Raw genomic sequence first — 15,946 nt, forward strand, 5'->3', positions numbered from 1 at the left:
CCTTCCCTTTCTTGTCAGTCATCAGAAGCAACATCCACCCATTCATCTTGTTTCGTCCCAGCCTTGGTCTCTATTGGGGAGACCAGTATGTTTTCCTCGACATCATCTTGGGATTCTTCGCCGTAATTTGTAGCTATCTGTTGTTCATCGTCAACGAAGTGCACATACTCTTCTGGAACAAGTCCAGTTTCACCTGTGCGTGGATCTTGTGCTACGAGCCATCCTTGACCATATTCGTAGCTGATTATTACCAACTGATCTTCCTGTAGAGCCAGCTCGTTATCGTTTTCTGGAGTGAAAGCATACAACGCTATAGCTTTTATTTCAGATGGCTGTGGCTCATAATTGTCTGTAGGTTCCTCCGAATAATCTCGTTCTACGTCTGTATCCAACTCGTGTGCTTTAAATAACTTTTTATCGTAGCAACCAAAATAGTTTGGATCATCGTCATCATAGCCAAAATCTATTACAGAGGTGTATTCAAACATGCCTTCTACTTTTCACGAAGCTTTCCAAGACTGGATACTATGTATTGTTTCTTTACTTTTTGGATTCTATAGTGATGAGAGAATAATCAGGTAGGGGCCGTTCACCTTCCAAGTAATGGAAATATCTCGCGAAGCTCACCGTGCCGAGTAAATTTGATAAGACTTTTAATCAAATTGATCAAGGGTGTTTTTCCTTTACGCAACCATGACTTCAGCCCACAGACCAACTTTTGACCCCGTCAAGGGAAAGGCTGAACAGATGCGATCGGCGGTCACTCATGCACGGAGTTTGCCGTCTCATACAAAAATGAAGTACCGTCGAGCTACAAGAACTGAGGATCTAGAAGGCAAGAACGCTGAGGCAAAGAAGAACGACAATGAGAATGACGATGAGAACGAAGATGGAATGCTGTCCTATTCTAAATTTACATTGGTCGAAGATGGACCTTATAAAGAGCACAAAAACAGCGGGGACAACGATGACGGGCATTTCTACTCCCAAGAGCAAGTGAATCAATCAAATCTCGGTTCCTCACAAACCGAAGTTAACAACTCAGAATCTTCTTCTGAGTATGAGTCCGAGTCAGAAGATGAAGAAACTTTGTTAAGAGAACTTGAGAAAATCAAACAAGAAAGAAAGGAGAAAAAAATGGAAGAAATTGAAACAGAAATGAGGACCATTCCTCAAAAGCGATCATGGAGAAATTCAACATTCAGGAATACCAACTCAAAGAAGACCACCACAGATAAGAAATCGTCTTACACTAACGATACCCTAAAGACAGACTATCACCAGAAATTCATGGACAAGTTTATCAAGTAACACAGCAGTGATCATTATTTCATGTTAATTAATTTATAATATAATCTACTCTCTCTAAATGCGAATTATTCTTTGGAACAATGTCTTTACGACTCCCATTACCAATGGCCATCCATTGTCGGCTCTGACAGCATCACCGTTCTCCTCCAATCTTCTAAGCAAGTAATCTTTGGTCTCCTTAGATGGACCCCAAGGAACGTATTTAATAAGGTTCTTGACTCCATACTTGGTAATTAAAGTGTGTGTAACATCGTCTGCCATTCCTAATAATTGACCCAAAACAACATTGGATCTCTGCAAATATTTGCTCATGTCTTCATGTGTTAAAGCATCTAGCAAAGTGGTAGCTTGCATTTGTGACTCTCTACTGTGTGAAGCGACAACTAAGTGACCGATGTCAGAGCCGTTGAGACTGTTGCTGTTCACAATTTCCTGGATGCATCTTGCAACTCCAGAATCATATGCATAATCAGTGTTCTGCTTGGTGTCGTGTATAACATTTCGATCAGGTTCAGAATGAATGTAAGCTCCTCTTACTAACTTCAGTCCAACTCTGTAGTTTCCCTCTGATGCGAGTTTCTTTTCAAGCTCAATCAATGGTAATCCCTCTTTTAGGTACATTTGAATTGTTCCAGCAACACTAACGGGTTTTCCCTTAGGGTTGAATTCCTTGAATAATCTTCTTTGCAATTCGTAGACACCCTGTTGTAGCTGATGCTTCTCAGCATCAATGACTGCCACAACAAAAGGAGCAACTCGATCTGGGTATTTCTTAAGTAAGTCTATGTTAGTTTTGTAAATGTTGGAAGTCACATTACGGCAGTTGTCTACCAGTTTCTCAAACCTCTCCCTGTATTCTGGCTTGTTATAGTTCTTCAGCACATTGGCCGCATCTTCGGCCATACCAGTTGGCTTAAGAGCGACGTATCCAGGAGCGACGTCGTTTATGTTTTCTGCTTGTTTGATCATCTCTAAAGTGTGTGGGACAATCATCTTGTCAACGGATTTATTAGTCTCTTTGAGAATGAATGGGATATCAATGTTGTCGTTTCCATTACATCCCTCGATGGTCAACGAAGCCATCATGTTCTGAATTCCTCTGCTCTTCAATCTTTGGCCTGTTTTGCGCACATCCTCCACTGTTTGTCCTCCACAGTACAAGTTGTACACGAACATCTTGACAAAGACCATGGGTACGTATGGGAAAATCTTGATCACCAAATCAAGAATTGGCTTGTTAATGGTGGCCATACCAATTACACCGTAATTGATAAGTTCTGATGCACTCAAACCTTTTAAGTGGTCGTATTTTGAGGCTTGCGAAGCATCCTTATGTGGCATATCGATTGCCATGCCATGCTGTTCCAACCGTTGGGGCAACTCAAAGTTGGTAGCCCCAGTAGTGGCAGCACTAGTGGAGGTCTTGATTGTTCTTGCCAATACTCGAGATCCAAGTAAAGCTCTTCTGTATAACATTTATGACTGTATTACTGAGTAATAAAAAAATGGGATCCTTGTGACCTTTTTATCCCTCCTAGAGATAAGCCCATGAGGAAAACCGAAGCGAATATTGATAGATCCTTATCAGTAAATGGGTTAAATGGGCGAGAGCAATCGCTTACATTTGCACCAAGTATTAATAGCGCTCGCTTATGGTATCTTTCCAAGACTTAGCAAAGGTATCGCTAACGATTGCCCTCGCTTCTCACTATCCCACCAGCAACCTTGCACTATCATTTCGCAAAATCTTACCCAACTTGCACCGGCGGCAGATTAGGTGACCACCCATCGGAATTATCTATCAATAACGCCAACGCATGCCAAAATACTAATGTCAATACTCGCTTATCCATCCCATCCCTCAATACGGCCCGATTTACGTACATCGAATTCCTTGACGTTTTAGCAGGACAGTACATCACAAAACTGCATCGCGTAAAAGTAGATCACCACACGTTTCTGATGATTAGCATTCTTCAGATTTTTATAGTGTAAGCCCTAGATTGTGGCTTATATTCCTTCCTAGAGACTCAGCTCGTCTCGCCTTTTCATACGGAACGCTAAATTGAGCTATACTAAACTTGAGAAATAATACATCCTTTAGAGTGTTGTTGGTGGGTTTGTAAAAAATACAAAATTCATCGGCTTTTGGGGATATCTACTCAATTTGCGGTGCGCCCCATTTCCCAGCTCTGTAATTGTGTAACTGATGGAGAAAACACCTCCATGAACACAAGTGGTACGTTAAATCGCAATCCACATTTGAAATCAATTATTCGCTAATAGAGTCCTTTTTCAGAACTCAATCTTGATAAGATGGATGTTCCCCGTTGACATCCTATTGAAGCCAATCGATTTTTATGCTTTAACTCTGTGCTCTCTTTGATGGTAGCTGCTCATTTGTCTTGTTTTGGAAGCATGGCAACCGTTTCCCGTTAAAAACTTATCTGTTCCATAGCAGATGCGTATAACCTGTTGATGATCATAACTCGAAAAAGTAACCCCAAGCGACATGGGCTCTTACTTTTCCAACCCTGTTTCATTTAAAGTCAAATTATCTAATTTTGAGGTAATTTCTGCTGGTGGGGGAGTAATTGATTTCCTCCAGTCCTTACTACCACTGCCCTCCCGTTTGGATCTTTTTTCTTGAGATTCCGAACTTTCATCTGCAAGGTAGATTGCAAGTCTCTCATCTGTTACCTTTAGTATGGATTGTTGATCATTACCCTGTAAGGCGCACAAACGAAGAATGTACTCCAACAGACTGAGGGATGTGTTTGCATTCTCAATGCTTTCGGACAATTTGGGGGGTTCCTTTCCAACTGCTGGAGTATTATTAGCATACAATAGGTTTCTAGCTGCGTTTACTTTTCTGGTAACCCTATCATTATCTTCTTCTGAAAAATCCTCTTCCTCATCTTCAGAATCAGAACCGGGCGCTTTGGAATACTCGCTGAATGCTGTCCATTCTATTGCTTCCTCTTTCTCCGATCCCTTTTTAGTTTTGAGAATAAGAACTGGACAATTGCGGTCTTCCAATCTGAGCAGCTTAGAGGACGCACTAAAGAAAAGTCTAATAACGTGAGCCACATCAAGCTCCTTTACATTGGGTTCTGAAGATTCATGGTATCGGTCATCGTCAAAACTCTCAGTAATTATCAACTTGTATGAATACTCCTGACTTTTGGAAGGAACTCTCACAACTTTGACAATACAACGAGCCATCTCCTCTTTCCAAGAGACATTCGAAGATCCAGAGAATATTTGGAATAAAGTCAGATCGAAAGAGGGACCAACTTGTTGTTCGCTATCCGTAAACTTCGAATCTGCAAGTGTCACATAATTGGAAGCCTGCAATAGCCTGCCTGGTGACACAGTTGAAGGAAGTCCGCCGGTAAGATTAGCTCCTGAGGTTGTTAGGGCTAAATTAATCAGAGGTATTGCTTCTTCAATTTTGGTGAGTAAAAACTTCATGTAGTCTTGAACTTCTTTCAAAGATTCCGAACTTTTTCCCTTTTCAAGTTTATCAGTTAGTTCTGCCAGAAAGTCATCGAACTCATAAATATCGTTGGTTAGATCTGAGGTCAGTTCAAGTGTGCTTTGTAAGTTCGAGTTCCCTCTAGCTGCGACCAATTTGATTAGATCGATGGCGCCAGTGACAATTTCAATTCTTAATTGCAGTTTTCTCTTCAGAAACTCAACAGACTTACGATCCTTAGCTGGGATCTTGTCAACATATTTCCCGATAGTTTTTATGGCATAACCTGAAGCAATAGTGATACCAGAACGGATGGCAAATGTGACAACTTGATTTCCGGCCTACAATGTTAGTAAAGGCACATGTTCAAGCAACAGAAGAAAAATTACCCACCTTGGCCAGTAGTTGATCCATTGAGTGTTAGTTGACTAAGTGTAGATTTGTAAGGTACAATTGTGGAAAGAGTGAATGAAAGCTGCAATATTAAGTTTCTATTCTAAGTCTATTCGAGCGCTCATCTCATCACTATACCTTGGAACCTATATAGACGGTACGTCACCATTTGAGATCCCGTTGGTTTCCTGTAACTCTTCTTTGCTCTCCTGTTCAGCAATTAATTTCCTCTTCTTTCGCCACTTTTCGTTCAAGACTTCAGGTTCTTCGACGGTGGGTCTATTAAGTAGTTTGACATGTTTGTTAGCAAACTTTCCCTTTCCATCTCCTGTATTATGCAGTTGCTTCCCAGCAGTAATTTGTATTGGACCAGGCATTACTATGTTCCGCATGAAGTTGGAAATGATGTATTTGAGGTGGTAGTCGTAGTAAACACCCCGAAATTCTTGGTGCGATTTTAATATTTTGTTGGCGTTGGTAGCTGGTTGAAAGTTGACATCGTCATCATATATACAATCGTACAAAACCAGAGGAATATCATGGGCCATAACATAAACAGGCTTTTGCGGATGACTTTGTATATCTAATAGCTTTGATACTATGTCTGGAGACTCGAATCCTTGACCAATCATTAACAAAATTGCTACCATACATCTAACTTGATGCCATAAAAACGCCGTTCCTTTCAAGTCAAACACGTAATATCCAGGGTGACCTTCTAGGGGTAGTATTTGAGAGGATCTCACGGCTCTAGTATAATTTGTCATCTGTTTAGCACCATCAACCTTGCAGAAATTCCGGAAATCGTGCACACCTTCAAACATCGGTGCTGCTTTCTTCATGCTTTCAAGGTCTAAACCTTCATCTTGAAAAACGTACTTGTAATGCCTTCCCCTGCAACTGAATCTTGCGTCAAATCCTTTGGGAGGACGTAGACATACACCATGAATACGAATATCACTGGGAAGAAGTTGATTGAGAATATTGATATAATCCAGTTCTTTGATATCATTCTCTGGAGACTCTAGCTCCTCTGGGGTCAATCTTGACCTTACGTTCAGCCCGATTACCTGGTTCATGGCACTAACCCCCTTATCTGTTCTACCACATCTGCTAAACGCACAATCTATAGGGTTCAGAGATGGTATCATTCTACATTGTCTCAAAGCCTCCAAAATCTTAAACTCAATGGTTGGTAAATCAGTAGCTTCTCTCTGAACTGCCAATCCCTGGTAGTTCCATCCCAAGTAGGAAAACTTCAGTGCTATCTGTCGTATAGTAGCGGTAGAGAAGTCTACTTCGTTCTTTCTCGGTTTAGACTCCATCAAAGCTAATTCTCCGCTTTTTCCTTCCAGTTGTAGTATTCTACTGATCAACTGCGGCTTGGACCATTTTCTGTAGTCTGTGTCCGACATGAGAAGCCTTAAATGGTGATTCTTTAACAGAGACGGGAAAGGCCTCATTGACTGAAAATTTATTCAATTCGCGTTTGTAACCAGGAGATAAATAGCTGATTCCTAAACCCTTCTTTTCTTCCCCACTACTGCCTTCCTTAAACAATATGAAACCTGATCTCTATAAGCCATCCTCATTCAATCCCTACATGAAAGAGTATACCTTAAAAGAATGGGATACTTCCAAGTTTGGATCCAAATGGCAACAAATCTACCATCGTAAAATGGTTCAACCAGCCAAGAAATACCACTCTTTGATGACCCTGTTGGGCTTCCTTCTTGCTCTTCTAACCCATTGCATCATGTACTTGTCATTCTACCAAATGACAGCCTTTCTGGCCCTTTTTAGATGCTTTATGTCTCTCACTATAACCTGTATCATCTTCTCGGCATCCATCAAGTATCAGGAAAAGATTTACCACAACTTCAACTATTTTAGTAGCATCTTCCTCGAGGAATACATAACCTTCACTGAACAGCTGATGGAGGAGTACAATATCGACTCCAGTGCTCTTTTGAACTTGGAATACATTTCGGATCGTAACAGCACAGCTGACATTTCGCTGGGATCGATCATTCAGCTGTGGCAATCGCCTAGTGTCTACGATAGCTACCTTCTGTGTGAAGCACTCGATCACGAGGATTCTTTTTCGGACATCTGGATAGACTCATTATTCTTGAGGTCACTCAACACAGGCTGTCTGTTCAACATTAGCCTGGATATGGCCTATTTTGTCACATCTTCCGCCTGCCTTCTGGTACATCTGGCACTTCTCAATTTTCCTGCTGTGAAATTTGTACCATCCATGGAGATATTCTACCTCGATATCGCAAGCAGTACGCTAGTCTTACTTCTATGCAACTACTTGAACTGGGAGGTGTGGAATACTCTAGGCGATAAAAAGCGCCAGTATTGTGATCTGGTATGAAAACATCTACTGCACGCACAACAGGACTTTTTGTTGTAGCTTCGCATCAGTTATCGCTATAATTTTTTCTTTTCTGTTCCTCTTTCACCATCTAAGAAATGACAACTTCGTCTCTAGATTGGGATAGCTTGTCCTACAAACTCCAACCTTGGATACTGGAAGGCATTTCATCCTTGGGTTATGATAGCATGACACCTGTCCAAGCTTCGACTATCCCTCTTTTTTGCAAACACAAAGATGTTGTAGTAGAAGCAGTTACGGGGTCAGGAAAAACGATGGCTTATATCATTCCAGTTTTGGAAAAAATTGCCCAATATTATGCTCAGGACCTTCCTTTACTTAGAGGTGATGTGCTGGCTATGATCTTACTACCAACAAGAGAGCTGGCCAGTCAAGTTCAGCGAAATTTTGACCAACTCTTGAAATTTCAGCCGGACGACAATAAGATCACAACTCAACTATTGGTCGGTGCCGTTGGTTCTGTGAGAGAAGATGTCTATAGCTTTTTACAGAATAGGCCACAGATATTAATTGGAACTGTGGGCAGGATGTTGGAGTTCCTAGGCTCGTCCAATGTTAAACCAAAATCTTTGCAAGTGTTAGTCTTGGATGAAGCCGACAGGCTACTGGACTTGGGTTTTTCACACGACGTCCTAACTATTATCGAAAAGCTTCCAAGACAAAGAAGAACAGGGTTATTTTCTGCTACAATCAGCAGTGCTGGCTCCGATATTTTCAAGACAGGATTGGCCAATCCTGTAAGAATTGTTGTGAAGAATAATAACAGTGATGGTTCAAAGAATGCTGTTCCAGACTCATTGGGTATTTCCTACATTTCTCTAACAACAGACAAAAAAATAAAAACTCTATTGGAGTTGCTATTCAAATATCACTACAAAAAGGCAATTGTTTATCTACCAACTTGTGTTGGAGTTCAATATTTTTACTTACTACTGCAAGCTTTGATAAATAATTTAGACTTACCAATCTCGTCCGAAGATTTGAATTTGTTTTCCATTCATGGTAAGTTAGAAACTGCAGCTAGATTGAAGGCCTTAAATGGGTTCGCTGACAGTTTTGCCTCCAAATCTGTATTACTGACTACAGACGTTGCAGCTAGAGGCCTTGACATTCCTGAAGTAGATTTGGTGATCCAGTTAGATCCTCCAACGGATCCTGACATGTTTCTTCATCGTTCTGGTCGTACTGGAAGGGCAAACAAGGTTGGTAAAGCCATAGTTATGCTTAACGAGGGAAGAGAATTGGACTATATCGATTTTATGAAGGTAAGAAATGTCCATATTAGTGAGCTTAAATTCAATGGCGATCTAGAGCTAGATGAAATATCTCAAGCCATGCACAGTTGGTTGCTCGATGATAGAGCTAGATACGATCTAGCAGTACGAGCAATGGTGGCCTTCGTAAAGTCCTATTCAAAACACACAGCAAGTTCAATATTCAGGTTACAAGGGCTTGATTACATCAAACTTTGCAGGATGTATGGACTATTTCGAGTCCCCAAGATGCCTGAAACAAAGTTCATAACGAAGGAGAAATATGAGGAGGAAAATGTTGATGAAGAGGGGTGGATAATCAAAGTTGATATGGATAGTTATAAGTATTCTCATCCTGATAAAGAAGAGAAACGTTTAGAAGAGCTGAGAACGCATAAGAAGCTCAAAGAAAGTAAGTTAAGGGCTGCTAAGAGAAGAGAGCAGAAGGCAAAGAATGCCTCTTGGAGTCTTCAAACTAAGCAGAAAGAAATAAAACAGGAACGGAGATCTATCACTGAACAGCGGCAATTGGCTAAAGAACGAGAACGAATTGCAAACTACAATTCTGACGATGAAGAGAATGAAGTTGATTGGAAGGATGCGATTAGGGAGCAGAAACGTCGGAAAACAACATCCACTGCGGTGCAGGGTTCTTTTGATGATCTATAGTGTAAATTTTGTACTGGTTCCTGTGATGATGTAATTACAACTTATGTACTGCGCTTGTGATGATATCATCTAATTCAATGTCCTTGTAGAGCCTGGCTTCGAGCCAAAACTTGGATAGATGTCTGTTGCCTGAGTCGCACGCTATAAAGCAAACAGTTGAGCTCTCTGGTATCACTCCCTCTTTGATAAGTTTCAGTACACCGACGGCATTTATGCAACTGCTTGATCCCAAAAATAATCCGTCGTTTCTGCAAAGATATGAAGCCATTTTCATTGCCTCTTCATCCAAGACTCTTACTGAATCGTCTATGAAAGATTCCCCCATATGAAAATTGTGAGTCACTCTATTGAGGCCAATCCCCTCTATCACTGTATCGACTTGATGGCGTCTTCTGGTACCCTCTTTTTCAACGGTGTCAAACATGACGCCATGTTTAATTCTATTGTAAAGGCCTGAGCCTTGTGGGTCAGCTAAAAAAACTTGTACTTTCCTCTTCTGTTCTTTGAAAAATCTAGCACAACCGGCGATGGTTCCACCGGTTCCAGAGCCTGTGACAAAATAGTCTAATTTTCCCTGTAATTGATTCCAGATCTCTGGACCTGTTGTAGTATAATGAATTCTCCAGTTACTATCGTTTTCAAACTGATCCGCAAATACACCAACTGATGTGGAAGAAGGGTCTTGACTCATCACTTCAGCACCACGACGTGCCGCATTTACATATTGGTTCGGATCCACAATGGATGCAGGCTTAACCTTTTCAATGATAGCACCAAAAGATTCCAAGAGTTGCAACTTTTCCTCTGAAGTGTCGCTTGGTAAGCAAATATGGGCTTTATAACCCAGGCTATCACATAACATGGCGAATGATATACCAGTAGAGCCAGAGGTTCCTTCGAAAATTGTGTCTCCTCGTCCAGGTTTGATGACGCCATTTTTTTCGTTCTTCCTAATGATAGCCAAAGCAACTCTATCCTTTGCAGAGCCACCTGGATTGGCTAGCTCCAATTTGGCATATATTTCACAACCTGTCGCCCTAGATAGAGAATGGACCTTCACCAGGGGGGTATTGCCGATGCATTGATCAATACCATCGGCAACCACACCTGAGACCTTCCTCCGACGCAACCCAAAAGCCGCTAAACATACTGAGGCCGCCAATACAGCAATAGTCAAGCTGTGATCTAAACGAGGCATTGATTCTTCAACCCAATCGCTTGATAGGTAGAGCCTTCAGATAAGGTGACAGACTAAACAATCGCGCTAATGTGAAAAAACTTTAAATCACATGCATGGCGCGGAGCAACAGGATTCCCCCTCTAGCGATTGTTTTCCTTTCCCCATCTCTCCGCCTAAACTAAAAAATAGAGCGAAGGCGCGACCAACTGGAACATGAGACCTTAAGCCAAAGTCTGCTAGTTATATTTTGACAGTCTTATTTTCAACCGGCCAAAACTCTGAGATTAATTCGGCAATACAGCTGAAAACCAATCGACAATTTGATCGGACCGGATTCTTGAACTCAATCATCAGTGATGGATAAAAGTAAAATCAGGTACAAGAGATCAAGATCGGCGAGAGCATGTGAAGTCTGTCACGCTCGGAAAGTTCGTTGCGATGCAGTGGATATTTTTCCATGTACTAATTGCAAAACGTTTGGCAATGAGTGTGTGATCCCAGAGGTTCGTAAGAGACGAGCTCGCAAGATACATGAAGAGAAAAATGGTGACCTCAGTCTGAATTCATCTTCCCCTGCTTCCTCATCGTCTACTACTAAAATTAAGCCCGAACTGCCCGGTAAGGGGCGGATCAATCTAGCTGTATCTGCCACTGAAACAATAGCTGCTACAGTGACCCCTGGGACTGGTGCAGACAAGAGCGTAGGATCTTCCTATAAGAATCAGACCTGGGATTTTTCTGGAAGCACCTCATGTTTGAATCAAGTGATGGCTACAGTCTCCACCAAAGAATTGAGCGGTTCAGAGTATTATCGTTCTCCTGAAGTGAAAGCGTTTCACGAGATGGAGATGGAAGCTCTAAAAATAAAGGGTGCTTTTTTGATACCAACAGAAGAACTATGCAAGATTCTTATTTCGTGCTACTTTCAGCACGTTCATCCATGGTCTCCCATAATAAACAGGACACACTTTGAAAAGCACTATCTTCCAAATTTGCGGAACCCACCGAGTATCCTTCTTTTACAATGTGTTCTTTTAGCAGGCTCTCGTGTCTGCAAACATCCGCAGCTTATGGACCCAGAGACTGGCTCTGTGGACACTTGTAGCTTTATCTTCTACTATCGTGCGAAGGCTATATATGACAGTAACTTGGAAACAGACCCGATTTCTTTGGTCCAATCAATCTCTTTGTTGGGACATTTTTGGGAAAGTGCTGAAAGTGTTGTTAAGAATATTTTCTATTGGAGCAGATTGGCCATCACTTTAGCTCAATCATATGGTTTCCACAGATGTTTACAGCCCTCATCAAAAACGTCAGCTGAGGATCTGAAGCTAATTCGACGTATATTTTGGTGTCTTTTCATTAGGGATCGTGGTATTTCGGTAGCTTTTGGAAGACCATTGACTATCGACTTGGATGATTGTGATGTTCCCCTTCTATCTACTCGAGATTTTATTGAAATCGACGAGGACAATAAAGCCATATCACCATTAACACTTGCAGCAGAGCATGTCGATTTTGTGATGCATAGCCTCAAATTGGCAGAAATCATGGGAATTGTGCTGAAACAACAGTACACTGTGAAGGCTGAAAATTTAGAGTCTGTGTATCACATCAACATTGTCAAGCACTGTGATATGATCATGGGAAACTGGCTTCATAACTTACCATCCACATTATGCTATCATGCATCAGATCCAGCTCAACAGTCACTTCCCAGGGCCATTATTAACTGCAATTACTACGCCGTATTGTGTTTGATTCACAGACGGAACATCCTCAAGAGGGTCAAACATCCCCTTCCAAACAAAGACGATTATTACCCTTCTTGGGGTGTGACTTTTCAAGCTGCACACATGATTTCACAGATTGGCAAATACCTACAAACTAGTGGACAATTACAGTATGTGTCGAACTCCTTAGTGTTCTCATTCTATATTGCTACGGTTATGATGATATATCACTTGTATAATAAAAACCGAAAGGCTGCTGCTATTGCAAAACAATCCATAGATACTCTTTGCAGTTGTCTAAACGAACTGTCCAAAGTGTGGAAAATTGCCCTTTTGTGTTCAAAAATACTGGACATTTTACTGAAGGATGAAGCAAAACGTTTAGAGTTTGTCCAGAACGTAATTTGTGTGTCTGTTGACGTCGGAAAAAAGAACAAAGTACACAGTAAAAGCCAAAACGTACAGACCGCTGAATACGGGGATGCGCTTTTATCCGAAGATCCAAAACCAAAGGAGAACTCAGGAAATGATCTGAGTATGCCATTGAACGAGAAACGCCCACCAGCGGCCATTTTTAATAACGGTCTATCTCAAAACCCCAATTTAATTAATATAATGACACAGTCATTTCCTGGTTTCACTAATGAAGACAATCTCATTCCGATGGATGGTAATACAAATCCAGATTCGTTTCCAGCACAAACTTCTCAAGATTTTAACAATTTACAGCACAACCTAGATTTATTCAAACCGAATAAATTATTCCCATCCTACGATAATGGTGACTCACATCCACCACTTGACCGTGAGAATTTGAACAGATTGAATAAGAGTAAGAACAATCATAAGTTCCAAATTACCAAGTCGCATAGCAATGAATCTCCTAAAACTGAGGACAGTGTGAGCAGTGGTAATGAGTTCGTCATTGAAAAGATCATCAATGACAACTGGATGCCGATGTTTGATGTTCCTGCCAATGCTGAAACTACTGACAATGACGCACAACACGTTTCGTCAGCTACGAACACAGGAAGTGGAAGCAGTGTTGAAGATGCCCATCCATCTGAGCCCTTATCAGCAACCCTACTTGATCCCTCCGTGTTCAACTTAGCCAACGGTAATATCCTTAATCCTGAGACCGTCTATGGACCTAACATGGAGGGATTCGACTTTCACTCTGGCAACTTTGCCAGATCAGACTGGTTCAACTTTTTCCAATAGATAGTTAGTGTTGATTAGGTAATCGGCTCTCATCGCTTTGAATAGTGTAGTTTTTATCAAGGACATGGGGGCGCGCACATGGAGAGACTACGGTCTATTCTTTATAGCCTTAAATGCCCTTGACGTATCATCATCCATATCTCAATGGTGATGTTGTTCACACCAAGCGCTCTGTAAAGGGCAAGGAAAATGGCGGAAATTTAGATTTGAGCAATGGAAGTCTGCCTTTATTCAGCTCTGTAAAAGAGCTCCAAGGGCTAAAGTTTGAAGGGTTTCAGGAACTCAGCTCTTTCATCAAAGGAAAAAAAGGTTCTATACTTGATATAACGGCGAATAGTGATGGTTCTCAGGAAGAGGATAATGATCAAGTGTCAGTTGATGGAGATCAAGATATGATTGAAGAAACGCAAACGGAAAAGTCTTTGGAAGATCATTTCATTTCTTTGTCATTGTTTCAAGAAAAGCTTTTAGGACGAAAGGAGTTGCAGTTGCTCACCATAGGAGTGAATAATCTTCCTACTGGGGTCACGAGATCTGCTGGCCTGGTGGCTGGATTTTTGGAAAGTGTTATAGACGATTATCTGGTTGATTTTTTGCCAAATGATGGAAACAGCAAGTACTTTTGGAGTTTTGTGGATAATGATGTTGTCGAGTTCAAAGTAGTATTTATACAGTTTCGAAGTTTTGAGCTGCTACGAATGGTAATCCAGATATTCGAAAAGATGAATTTGAAGATGCATATTTCAGAGGGCTGTAAGAAGGTCTTAGAACAAGTTGAAACCTTTGAACGAGATGAAGATGCCGAAAAAGTAAAAGAGTACATCGAGCTTATTTCTAAACTATCATCCAGGAAACTTCATTCCTATAAAAGTCACGGTGATGTTGTAGAGAAGCTAGATAATTTGTCAAAGTACTACAATAGGTATCGAATCGACCCTAAGGAACTGGTTGATGTTCCGAATGAACTAGTAGACACAGTGAAAAAGGAAATTGTGGAATTTAGGTTGAATGTATTGAAGTTAGAGAAAAGTAAACGAGAAACACAGATGCTAAATGATAAGAGAAAGGCTCGTATGAGATTGCGCCGAATGTTGCAACTGAATAATGTGTCCGGGAATTTGGGTAATAGCAGAAACGAGGACGAAGATGAAGATGAAGATGAATACGAAGATGAAAACGAAAAACAGTTCAATGAAATGACAGATGAAGAATATGAAAGGCGTCGCATGGAAAATGTGCAGCTAAACCATAAGAAAAAATTCGAACTCTACGAGTCCTCTGTTCACAAGAATGATATTGCAAGGATCAACAATATTCACAACTTTGAGAATAATATCAAACATTCGTCATATGAATCGAAACTGGTTCCTTCTAGAAGGGAAAAGTTCTTGGAAGAATACGTTCTCCACATCAAAGAGAGTACAAACAGCATAGACAAAAACATACAGTATTACAAGAAACACGTCAATTATGTTAATTTTAGAGAAAAAGTAAAGCTTAAAGAAGAAGCGATGGATGCACAAGATAGAGAAGAAGAAAACTTTGAAGCTAAAGCAGTTCAGGAATCAGATCAATTTCTACAATCGCTAGGCAAGAAGAGTCAACCACAACAAATTCCGGACTCTCTTCATCAACCAATCATTGAAAAAATCAATCAAGTTATCAATGATCTACTGGGAATGACAGAGGAGTCCCTGACTCGATTCATTTTCAACTTTTTCAGGGACAATTTTTTTCAATTGGACCATTCCAATGTGGAATATCTAGCGTTCATAAAGGAGCTGGAAGAAACCCTGGACGAAGACGCAAGAAAAGCCTCGGATGAAATCGAACAGTTTATTCAGGTCCAGGTTTCAAAACCATAGGTTACATACCGTTAGTTATGGCGAATGTACAAACACGTTATGGCATAAAACGCTATTATCTGATATAGATCACGATCTCCTCAGCAACAGAGATCTACAGACAATATAATCCCCGCAGGTCTGGATCGCGGTTGCTATTGCAACCATGTCAGAGCTCGTAATGTAAACTTTTGTATCCCTTTCGCATCCCTTTTCACGCTAATTTCATGCACTGTGCCTCTATAAATAAATAGTAGTGTACTTATGACGAATTCTCCTTGAGCCCCATAGGTGATTCAATTACTTCACTCTGTTGTTCCAGGTTTTTACAACACTCCCTTCTTCCCTAAACAACTAAGATCTAACAGCTTAAAAGCATTTACTGTTGCTTCTCCTTCTCCAGTCAAAGAATCCTTCACACATCACTTGCTTTCTTTCCCAAAGAGCCCTGTATCTCCAA

The 15,946-nt window shown here is 40.9% G+C and overlaps 10 protein-coding genes across 10 annotated transcripts; 5 read left to right on the forward strand and 5 right to left on the reverse strand.

Moving 5' to 3' along the window:
• Positions 1-14: 14 nt before the first annotated feature.
• PAS_chr1-3_0267 (Protein involved in the HOG (high osmolarity glycerol) pathway) lies at positions 15-488 on the reverse strand (the record flags this gene model as incomplete). The annotated part of the gene is made up of 1 exon (XM_002489567.1): positions 15-488. One exon carries the CDS (start codon positions 486-488, stop codon positions 15-17), a length of 474 nt encoding a protein of 157 aa, XP_002489612.1.
• A 205-nt stretch (positions 489-693) lies between these two features.
• PAS_chr1-3_0268 (Hypothetical protein) lies at positions 694-1,311 on the forward strand (the record flags this gene model as incomplete). Its single annotated transcript, XM_002489568.1, has 1 exon — positions 694-1,311. The coding sequence occupies one exon, from the start codon at positions 694-696 to the stop codon at positions 1,309-1,311; it is 618 nt and encodes a 205-aa protein (XP_002489613.1).
• Positions 1,312-1,365: 54 nt separating this feature from the next.
• PAS_chr1-3_0269 (Proline oxidase, nuclear-encoded mitochondrial protein) lies at positions 1,366-2,787 on the reverse strand (the record flags this gene model as incomplete). The annotated part of the gene is made up of 1 exon (XM_002489569.1): positions 1,366-2,787. The coding sequence occupies one exon, from the start codon at positions 2,785-2,787 to the stop codon at positions 1,366-1,368; it is 1,422 nt and encodes a 473-aa protein (XP_002489614.1).
• Positions 2,788-3,831: 1,044 nt separating this feature from the next.
• On the reverse strand, positions 3,832-5,203 carry PAS_chr1-3_0310 (uncharacterized protein; the record flags this gene model as incomplete). The annotated part of the gene is made up of 2 exons (XM_002489570.1): positions 3,832-5,130; positions 5,183-5,203. The coding sequence occupies 2 exons, from the start codon at positions 5,201-5,203 to the stop codon at positions 3,832-3,834; spliced, it is 1,320 nt and encodes a 439-aa protein (XP_002489615.1).
• A 125-nt stretch (positions 5,204-5,328) lies between these two features.
• PAS_chr1-3_0271 (Non-essential tRNA:pseudouridine synthase) lies at positions 5,329-6,645 on the reverse strand (the record flags this gene model as incomplete). Its single annotated transcript, XM_002489571.1, has 1 exon — positions 5,329-6,645. The coding sequence occupies one exon, from the start codon at positions 6,643-6,645 to the stop codon at positions 5,329-5,331; it is 1,317 nt and encodes a 438-aa protein (XP_002489616.1).
• A 140-nt stretch (positions 6,646-6,785) lies between these two features.
• On the forward strand, positions 6,786-7,565 carry PAS_chr1-3_0311 (uncharacterized protein; the record flags this gene model as incomplete). Its single annotated transcript, XM_002489572.1, has 1 exon — positions 6,786-7,565. One exon carries the CDS (start codon positions 6,786-6,788, stop codon positions 7,563-7,565), a length of 780 nt encoding a protein of 259 aa, XP_002489617.1.
• Positions 7,566-7,663: 98 nt separating this feature from the next.
• Positions 7,664-9,508, forward strand: PAS_chr1-3_0272 (Putative ATP-dependent RNA helicase, nucleolar protein; the record flags this gene model as incomplete). The annotated part of the gene is made up of 1 exon (XM_002489573.1): positions 7,664-9,508. One exon carries the CDS (start codon positions 7,664-7,666, stop codon positions 9,506-9,508), a length of 1,845 nt encoding a protein of 614 aa, XP_002489618.1.
• A 34-nt stretch (positions 9,509-9,542) lies between these two features.
• On the reverse strand, positions 9,543-10,706 carry PAS_chr1-3_0273 (Putative cysteine synthase, localized to the mitochondrial outer membrane; the record flags this gene model as incomplete). The annotated part of the gene is made up of 1 exon (XM_002489574.1): positions 9,543-10,706. The coding sequence occupies one exon, from the start codon at positions 10,704-10,706 to the stop codon at positions 9,543-9,545; it is 1,164 nt and encodes a 387-aa protein (XP_002489619.1).
• A 338-nt stretch (positions 10,707-11,044) lies between these two features.
• On the forward strand, positions 11,045-13,642 carry PAS_chr1-3_0274 (Hypothetical protein; the record flags this gene model as incomplete). The annotated part of the gene is made up of 1 exon (XM_002489575.1): positions 11,045-13,642. One exon carries the CDS (start codon positions 11,045-11,047, stop codon positions 13,640-13,642), a length of 2,598 nt encoding a protein of 865 aa, XP_002489620.1.
• A 113-nt stretch (positions 13,643-13,755) lies between these two features.
• On the forward strand, positions 13,756-15,507 carry PAS_chr1-3_0275 (Hypothetical protein; the record flags this gene model as incomplete). Its single annotated transcript, XM_002489576.1, has 1 exon — positions 13,756-15,507. The coding sequence occupies one exon, from the start codon at positions 13,756-13,758 to the stop codon at positions 15,505-15,507; it is 1,752 nt and encodes a 583-aa protein (XP_002489621.1).
• Positions 15,508-15,946: the final 439 nt, after the last annotated feature.

The sequence above is a fragment of the Komagataella phaffii genome, chromosome 1 (assembly GCF_000027005.1).
Source record: "Komagataella phaffii GS115 chromosome 1, complete sequence".
Taxonomy (NCBI): Eukaryota; Fungi; Ascomycota; class Pichiomycetes; order Pichiales; family Pichiaceae; genus Komagataella; species Komagataella phaffii.